Raw genomic sequence first — 9879 nt, forward strand, 5'->3', positions numbered from 1 at the left:
CGCTTGTATGCGCGTGGATGTGGAGGGGGCGCGAGCGACAGGCGTGGGAAACCGTGCGAGCGTAGATCAGATGGAAGCGAGCGTGGGACACGGAGTGAGCACGGGGCATGGAGCAGTGCGGGACCCCACATAAAGCAGGCGTGCGGCGTGGGCATCCGGACGTCCGTGCGCTAGCCTTTCCCTAGTTTTTTCGGTTTCACCCAACTTCATCTAGGAAACTATATGTGAGGGAAATCTGGAAAACAGTTTTTAGGATGAAGCTTGTAGGAAGAGCTAAAAATAGCAAAAGCCCTATCAAACCGGCCTATGTTTCCTCAGTAAAACTGAAACAATATGATATTAAAAAAAAGGGTACTGTACACCCTAGTCTAAACGATGTGAATTCTCCTAGTAGGGAGTTCAACGTTTCGTAAAACATTTTTGTTTTGTTGCGAGAGGGTATATGTACGCCTAGTACGTATACTGCTCCTACATGGGCACATGGCTACACCACGGGACGCACAAGCCGTGACTGCTTGTTTCCTTCCCGGCGATAGCTGCGTCAGTGCCTGTCCTACGATTTTAAGGGCATTTCGGTGATCTCGTCGTAACATTCCTCGACCATGTATAAAATTTTATAATATATAGGTGCTAATTTTACTTGCAAAACGAAACCAATTCAATAACATATTTTTAATTTAACATGTCTGATAATTATTGAGGAACAATATAGATTAAGCAATATATTTGTAGACGTATGATAATTATCGAGGAATAATATAGAATAAAAAACAATATATTCGTTTTTTTTATCACCCATGATAAATGTTTTTTAGGTAACATTCTAAAATTCTAACACCTAAATTAGAAGAAAAATATGACTATATGGGTACAAAGTACTAGAAGTCTGGAATACTATACAAATAATTAATTTGGATTAAAAAGAAAAAAGAAAAAATATCTTAGGCCTAAACAACTAATCGGTGATCGTAATTCATAAGAAGCCAAGAATCAAGATGTCATCGTCGTGGAGCCCTGCCTGGTCGTTGTCCTCGTGTGCCGTGTCCGTGTCTCCGGTAGTCTAGCTCTTCGCGGCGGCGCGGCTCACCAGCTCTGTGTGTGTAAGGCGCACGTCGTGAACTCACGATCAGAGTATGCTGTGTGCAGCGTGACTCCCCGCCTCCTCTCTACCGAGGGCCGTAGGAAATGAAACTAGAAAAGAAATGCCGATGTTGTCTTTTGGACCGCCTGACTAGTTCTATGTCTCTCTTCTTATTAATTTACTAATGCCTAATAAACTATATGACCTGGAGGTATATATACCTGGATTTAGACCTCGTCCTCGACCTTCGCACCTCGTGCCCTACCTAGGGCCGGCACTGCTGCGTCGGCGCACCCGGTCCGTCCGGGACCGGCGTAGAGTGGATGGGCACATCACATGGACCGCGTGGGCGGCACGTCTGGCTGGGCACGCACGGGCACGGGCACGGGCACTGGCGCGGCTCCCCGCGAGACAACAACGACCCACCAACGTCCTCGGTATTCTGCGTCAGGCGCCGACACGCCCTGCCGCCCCGCTTGCAGACATCATGCCATGCCATGCCATGCGTCGATGCGATGCGAGACTGGAGCTCGCGCTTGTTCACCTTGCTGCTTCAGAAGTTAACGACCAACGGCGCTTGTTTAACTATTCAGAAACTCTATCAGAAGTTAGCGTAGTTTATAGCCTGCCCTCGGCTCTTTTCTCTAAATTTTCTCCCCGTTACGCATGCTGCAACACAAGCTTTACGCATGTACAAGTAGGAACAGCTTGTCGTTTTAGAGACCACGTAATGACGCGTCTGGTTCTCGCTGTGATTTATTTATAATAGCACTTATTTATATATGATAAATATCGGTATCATTTTATACAAAATTTGAGTTAAGCTTCAGATATTTGACACTATTCTAGAATTGCATATTTTTTTGGGATAAAAGATGTTATATTTTCCCATGTTTTCTAACTCTTAAGTTCGTTTCTTACTACTGGAAAAAAATATCTACACGTGTAGTAGCATCAGTTTACAATAGTACTAAGCCCTTGTTTAGTTGGACCTCAAAATCCAAAAAGTTGCTACAGTACCTGTCACATCGAATGTTTGCGGCCCGTGCATGGAGCATTAAATGTAGACGAAAAGAAAAACTAATTACACAGTTTGGTGGGAAATTGCGAGACGAACGTTTTAAGCCTAATTAGTCAATGTTTGGATACTATTTGCCAAATAAAAACGAAGGTGCTACGGTAACCTCAAAATCCAAATTTCGCGAACTAAACAAGGGCTAAATACACATGGTTTGGTGTAACTAATATCCAGTTGGCACGATAGGAACACAGCTGCTCCAGCTCTTCAGTCACCCAGTATTCCCAGGCAGAGCTGAGAAGGCAGCAGCTCACCCCTTCGCCTACCAACCAGGGCCAACCTCCGCGTCCAAGATCTCTCCCCCTGCCCCCCTGATCCACGCCGCGGTGGTCGTCGAGGCGCAATGGCGACCGACGCGATCCTTGAGACGATCAAGCCGCGGCGGAGCGAGGACGAGCAGCTCCCAGTGACCACGCCCGGCGCCGCGGGAACCAAGGCGGGCGGCGGCGGGATCGGGCTGCGGCGGCGCATGTCCTCGTTCTCGGTGCACGTGAGACCGCCGCCGTCGTTGTCGCTGTCGTCGTCGGTGGCGGCGTTCCGGCGCGCGCGGTCGATGCCCTCCGTGAAGGCGCTGGCGGCGGCGGGCGCGCTGCGGCGGTGGTGGGAGTGGGGGCTCGGCTGGGTGACCGCGCCGTTCGCACCTCGCGGGCTGGAGCTCGACGACGATGAGGCGCGGCCGCTGGGCGGCAGGTGCCGCTGCGCCGGCGGTGGGTGGCGGCACGTCCTGTTTAGGCTCCGCGCCGGGGCGCGGCGACTGCTGGGGCGCGACGGACGGCCGCTCAAGGCCGCCGCACCGCAGGACTTCGGGTACGACTCCATCAGCTACAAGCAGAACTTCGACGACGGCGAGGCGTGATGTCGAGCCATCGAGGAGGAGGTGGGACAGCCATGGCGGGCGGATCCGCCACCCACGGCATTGTTGTTGCTTTGCTTGCCGTGATCGATCGAGCTGCCGCAATAAAGCAATTGATGATTTTGTGGTGGTGTACATGGAATCCATATAGTATAGTATTAAATTGCAGTATGGTGATGTTGTGTATGATGGCATCGGTCGATCTCGGGGAAAAAAAAAGATGATCGATCGTTGCCGCGAGCAGGAGACCACGAACATGTAACTAGTGTTCTTTCGTTGGTTTTGGCCGTCGTTGCCGCTTTGCTTCAGTCTTGCTCCTTGAATGAAGAACACGCCACGGATCCGGTCCGATCCGATCCACGGGCAGGCAAATGAAAATGATCTGTCGTAATTCCTTTCGACGCGGTCCAGAGCAGAGCAATGGAACCGCGGCAAGCATCTGTGAGATCTGAAGCACCGACGCAGTCGAGATGATCAGAGCAGAGCAGAGAAGATTCTTCTTCTTCTTCTTCCTCTCATCATCCGTCCTCTCGTGACTCGTGAGGTGCAGGTGCAGGTGCAGGTGCATGTTCAGATTCAGATCTGCTTCGGCTTCAGTGTCCCCTTCGCTGCAGCGGCGGGAGCGCGACATGGCAGCTGCTCCCTCCGTCCCACAATATCTGTAGTTCTCGCTTCCCGAGAAACAACTTTAACAAAATATATATTAAAAAATATTATTATTTATGATACATAATTAGTATTATCGGAAAGATCTTTGAATCTAGTTTTTTAATAAATTTATTTGGAGATATAAATGTTGCTAGTATTTTCTACAAATCGAATTAAACTTGTGGCACGAAAACCAGAAACGACAATTAAATCGGAACAGAGGGTACACGGCTACAGCTACCACCGCCCCCCGTCTCGGTCCGGCCAGATCGGTGCCGAGACAGCAACCGGACGCCCGCCCGACTGTGCGGAGGCCGCGGACCGCGGAGGGATGGTGGCACGCGACCTCGCCGACGTGGGCACGCACGTCAGCACGTGGAATGGAGGCCTGGAGGGGGGCCAGCCGAGGACACGGGCCGTTCCACCGGTTGGGAGAGGCCACAATTGACAATCCAGAATATGTCGCTTTTCTCCCGTTTTGACGACCCTCACAGTAGCCCAGTTGTGGGAAAATAGGCCCAGTACTGTAATTTAGGCAGGCGCAACTGACAGTCCAACGTTAAGTCTTGAAAAGACGAAAACATACATTTTACTTCCCTCAACTATCATCGTACTAGGATTTTTGTCCTCATCACAAACTCTAAAACCTCTGAAGTCTAAAACCGTTCAAATTACCTCCGTGCCTGGTTTTTAAGTGGTTTTAAAGGAAGCTTTCTCTCCTTTTATTAGGTTAAAAAAAATGGTAAATATACTTGAAGGTTTCTAACCATTGAAAGTGTCTCTAACCATATAAAACTTTCAACAAAAATCATATAAATAGGTTGGGATATGAAGAATCCAAGTAAAATATTTAGAGCTCGTGAAAATATATCTAGAAGCTTTAGAAATAAATGTATTTAGATCTAGGGAAGTGAGAAGAAAAAAATCATCCAGAAAAATCTAGAGGACTACCAAACACTTGCTAATGACGACGTTATTTCGAATAACAATTCCTTGGCTCTTTGGGCCATCTGGTATTGGTGAAGGACTTATAATGTTTGTAGTTGTGTAGATGAATGGTGGCACATGAGCATATCTTGGTTGGACTCCCAGCCGTTCTGGGCATGTCCTCTCCAATGTTTTTATGCAGTGGTTCTATAGACGGGCATGTACACTTTATAAACCAGCAAGATTTGCGGTAGATGTGGTGGATCAGAAGACTTTTTGTCAAATTATATTGCAATTTTATTTTTCAGCATGGTCTTTTGTACACTGCTTCTTATTTTCTTCTTATTCATATAAACAATAATGACATGCCACGGGTGTCCATCCCGTCCGGACAGACTGCTCTACGCGCCCCGCCCACATCGCCTGTGTCGTTGGGCCCTGTGCGCCCTGTGCCTTGCCCGTCCACGCGCCGTTGCTCGCTCGTGCCCACACCCTCATCCACCTCGCGTGTCCCGGAAGGGGTGACAGGGGAGGCATGCGCCTGCACCTGTGCCTGCGCCCCATCCACCTCATGCCGTCGGCGGGAAGGGGAGGCCCGCGCCACCATAGTTCCCCACCAGGTAAGTCGTGACTGCCGGCGACATTGTGTTTCAAGTGTTTCAGGTGTTCTCAAACATGTTGCAAGCCTATATTTCAAGCGTTTGTTTTAGACTAATGTTTGAAGTGTTTCATCTCGATGTTGCATATGTTGTTATGGCTGTACACGTATGTTTCAAGCGTATGTTTTAAATGTTTCAGATGTTTTCAAATTTATGTGAGTGTTTCATCTGGATGTTGCAAAAGTAGATATAGATGTTACATATGTTGCTATGACAATACACGCATGTTTCAAGAGCGTGTTTGAAGTGTTTCATCTGTTTTCAGACGTATGTTGCAAGTGTTTTATCTAGATGTTACATATGTTGCAAATAGCTATGTTGCAAGTGTATGTTCCGAATGTTTCATTTGTTTTAGGTGTATGTTGTAGTTGTTTCATCTGAGTGTTGCAAAAGTAGATCTTAGGTGTGGAAGAAGCCCAAGCCCTAAGTGGTCCAGCTATTGCGGTTTCCTGGTGTGGTGAAGATGGAGGCCGTGGACACGAGAGCGGTGGGGACGGGATGCCGCGGAGGATGCCGGGGTGTGGAGTGCGATTGGAGAGGGCGCGGAGCATCGAGCGGGATGGGACGCGGGCCTCCATTCTATGTGCATCGGGCGCAAGCGTGGGAAGCTCCATCCGGATGGGCGCGGGTCCAGGCGTGCGTCGAGCGCCGGGCGTGCGTTGAGCGCGGGTCTGATCGTGCGTCGGGCGCAGGCACGGGAGCAACGTCTTGCTGTTCGGGCACTGGTCGCTCCGTGATATAAATCAAGTACAAACTGTCCTTGGGTGTCGTTTGTCAAATAAAAATCAGGACGTACTCTATCACGCCACATGAAACATAAGACGAATTTCTCCATGTTTCATTTTTTAAAGGAATAAAAAGGGGTTCGTTTTTTTAGGTGTTCGGGTTGCCACATGAAACGAATGTGAGTGGCACACAAATACAGCAGTAGGCAGTAGTCCATTTGGCAAGATGCACTAGCTACTTCCCAGACTCTCGACGGCGTTCACAGAAGATTTGCCTGCAAACTGCAGGCGGCCTGAAGTAGTACTAGCACTCCAATTACTTAGGCCCTGTTTAGATCCTGCCCAAAATTCAAAATTTTTCAAGATTTTCCGTCACATTAAATTTTGCGGCACATGTATGGAGTATTAAATGTAGGTAAAAAGAATAACTAATTGCACAGTTTGCCCGTAATTGGCGAGACGAATCTTTTAAGCCTAAATAGTCCATAATTGGACAATTTTTACCAAATACAAACGAAAATGCTACAGTAGCCAAAATCCAAAAAATTTCGCATCTAAACGGGGCCTAAATCCTATGTAGTACTACTTAATTTCCTTAAAAAAGTTTTGAGCGCACGTCTTCCCTGACGCATGCATGCATGCATGCGAGAAGAAACTTCAAACTTGCAGTCTCTGACAGGCGTAGCAGGGCGCCATGCAGAGGGGGCAGGTCTCCGGCCTCCCTTCCTCCTTCCTGCAGCTCTCCCCCCAATCCACCTGAGCGGCCAGACACGGCTGCCCGCCAGCGATCCCTCCATCCCGGCTCCAAAAGCTTCCGAGCCTTGAATGCCAACATGACAGGACCTGCGCTGCGCCACGCACGCAGACACCCCACCCCGTCTCTCTGCGGCTCTGCCTTGGATGATCGATCTGCTGCATCCAGTTCGCCTCTCCTGCTGGCATTGTTGGTTTCGCACTCGATCGATCGGTCTCGCAGTCGCAGTCGGAGTGTCATGGATGCTGGGAGCAGGATGATCACTTGATCAGGCAGTAAACCTAGCTTCTGTTGTTGTTAGGCGACGGACTCGAATGGAAAAGACGAAGATTTGGCGTCGTCCTATCCGTTCTGCGATTCTGTCAGTACTTTTTTTACATTTAACAGAAAGATAAAGAAAACAGAGGGAAGAAGAAGAAGTAGAAAGCACAGACGAATGGCAGGGTTGCTTGCTGGGTTCGGCGCTTCAGAGGCTGGCTGCACGTCGCTGCGTTTGGGCGGCGGCCGGGGCCGGAAGGCAGGAAACCCAGCCACCAGTACCGGCAGTGGTCTGAGCGGTGCCACACGGACACGGAACTGCCGCGGCGCGCTACAGGTTAAGGACGGCAGACACGTAGTACAGGTACTGTGACGGGGTGACTCGCAGTCGGAGATCTTGCTTGCCGTCCAACCCCTGGCCTGGCCTCTCTAGTACGCCAGGCGGCAGGCTGGCTCGCTCGAGCAAAGTGTGCGTGGACGTGGATGCACACGGCGCTGCTGCAGCTAGGACGGACGGACGGAGGCACGGAGCACGTACGCGCAGTGCTGTGCGGGGGCAGGGCATGTGTGGGGGGAGAGACGAGGCAGGCGAGCGGGATGGCCCGTGGCCGGATGGGATGGGCTGCGGCACGCCGCGGCACTGCGGCAGCGCGCAGCGCATGGCGAGAAAGCTGGAGCGGCAGCAGTAGAGCAGGGTGGGACGATTGGATGATCGCGTGCGCGCGCGCACGAGCGTCCGTCCCCTCGCCTGGCCTGCCGCGGGCGGCCCCCGAGTCGTCACCTCCGCCCGCCGCTCTCGCACGTGGCCATGCCTGCTGCCCATCAACTGCGAGACCTGCTGCAGGCGTAGCAGCCAGCCACAGCCTGCGACGGACGTGGGACCTCTCTCTCACGCAGCACGCACAGAGGGCAGCTAGTAGTTGCTAGGTCTGCTGCTGCTGCCGCCGCCCATGGGCCATGCATGGCCCTGGTGGGCGTGGTGGCAGTTTGGCGCCTGCGACGCCGCGGCGGATTAAAGGCTGCCCCGCCGCACTGCACCCAACAAACTCCGCGGCCTCGCGCCCCATGGCCATGGGCTTTCCTTCGCGTTCCTGGCTGGATCTCGTCCTCCTCCGCCCGCCCGCCGGGCCAGCAGCGCCAACAGTGAGTGAGCAACAGTGCGCGCCTGATTTGCACTGTACACGCTCTGCATCCTCCTGCAGCAGGCTAGCTGCAGTACGTCGTCTGGCTCTCTGGCTGTCCGCCTGCGATCTTTCTTTCTCTCTTGCATGCTCGTGCAGTCGTGCTCGCCCGTGTGCCCCATGGTTTTCTTCGCGCACTACTGTTCCTGTTCGGACGCTGCCTTTTGCACGGTCGGCTGTACTTACAGGAGAAGCCACCGTAGTACCGTCCTCGTCTATATATCTGTTTGGTTACGCATGCTTTAAAAACCGGTCTCTCTGTAGGAACACGATAGTTCCTACCCTTTTTCTTTCCATCTAAAACACAGATCACCATTAGTCCATTAAACTAGCGGATGCTTGGTTGGCTCACTGGATTTTCTCCACGAGATTAGCCTTGCCAGCATAGGGATGAAATGAATAAGGCCTCAGCGTGCTCGCAACATCTGAGTTTTCAGGCGCTTGAAACAACGTGAGGTACGTGCTTCAGTCCCAGTTTTCCAACCGGGAGCACGAATCCGAGACTAAAGAGCCTCTCCTTTAGTCCTGGTTTCTCGCCCGGGACTAAAGGTTACCAACCGGAGCTAAAGAGGCCTTCCGGCCTGGCCACGTGGACCGGCCTTTAGTCCCGGTTGGTACCAACCGGGACTAAAGGTTTTTGTTTTTTTTGTTTCTATTTTCAATTGATGATTTGTTTTGGTTTTCGAATATGTTTTCGAATACGCATTCTACGCTGCTAATAATATGCGTATTCTACACGCTTATAATGTTCGAACATTTTATACAAACTAAAGTATGAAACTAATGTATATATTACATGCATATACATATATTGTACGTTATTTTATGTACATATAATATGTGTATATATATATATATATTACAAATAAAGCTTGCATTGTATATTCTATCATATCCTTGGGATAATAAATTCACTCCATCTGGTTTTGCTTCCATGTTTCGTTCATGTCATTGTAGAACTCGCCGGTGGGGTTTAAGACCTGGTCATTAAAAATCCTACTATGGACTCTTGAATTGCTTTCAGTTGGTCACGTCGTATGACTTTTTCCTTCAACCATAGAGTCTTCAATAACAGTTAAAGAAAAAATATTAATATATATATATGTGTGTGTTGGTCACGTGATTACTTATATATATGAGCAATAAAAGAAATTGTGAATATATGAATATATTTATATAACGTACTTTGAGGATCTCTTCAGGAGTTCTTTTTTAGTACGCCATGATGAACTCGCAAACATAGTATCCGCAGTAGTTGGTTCCCTGTTCTTGCCTCAGAACCCACTTTTACGAGAAAAAAGATCCGGTGAATTAAAAGCATGCATGGTGTTAATTGAATTATATATATATATAAATGTAGCTAGTACTTACTTTGTGTGCGATTACATCCAGTGGCGCTTTGCAATGTTTCATGTGGTGTTCGTCAATGAAACTTTTCCAAACACTGTGGCCAATAAAATAAAATTTTAATTTAGCCTTTAATAATTGTTGCAGTTAAAAGATCGGGGTATATATAGTTGCTAGAGAGACCAAATTACCCTTGGATAATATCTATCATGTCTTGGTACTCTGTTTGATCTTTTCTTAATGAGTCTAAGATGCTCAACCGACTATTGGCCATATCGATGACCATCAAAATCCAGTGATTGCTGCATATGTTTTTATACACAAATATGATCGACATTAACTAGAGTCAATATATATATATATATATA

The 9879-nt window shown here is 49.2% G+C and overlaps 1 protein-coding gene across 1 annotated transcript; it reads left to right on the forward strand.

Moving 5' to 3' along the window:
* Positions 1-2329: 2329 nt before the first annotated feature.
* On the forward strand, positions 2330-3540 carry LOC136535145 (uncharacterized). Its single transcript, XM_066527461.1, has one exon. It carries the CDS (start codon positions 2503-2505, stop codon positions 3013-3015), a length of 513 nt encoding a protein of 170 aa, XP_066383558.1. The 5' UTR covers positions 2330-2502; the 3' UTR covers positions 3016-3540.
* Positions 3541-9879: the final 6339 nt, after the last annotated feature.

This window comes from Miscanthus floridulus, unplaced genomic scaffold, assembly GCF_019320115.1.
Source record: "Miscanthus floridulus cultivar M001 unplaced genomic scaffold, ASM1932011v1 os_2567, whole genome shotgun sequence".
NCBI lineage: Eukaryota > Viridiplantae > Streptophyta > Magnoliopsida > Poales > Poaceae > Miscanthus > Miscanthus floridulus.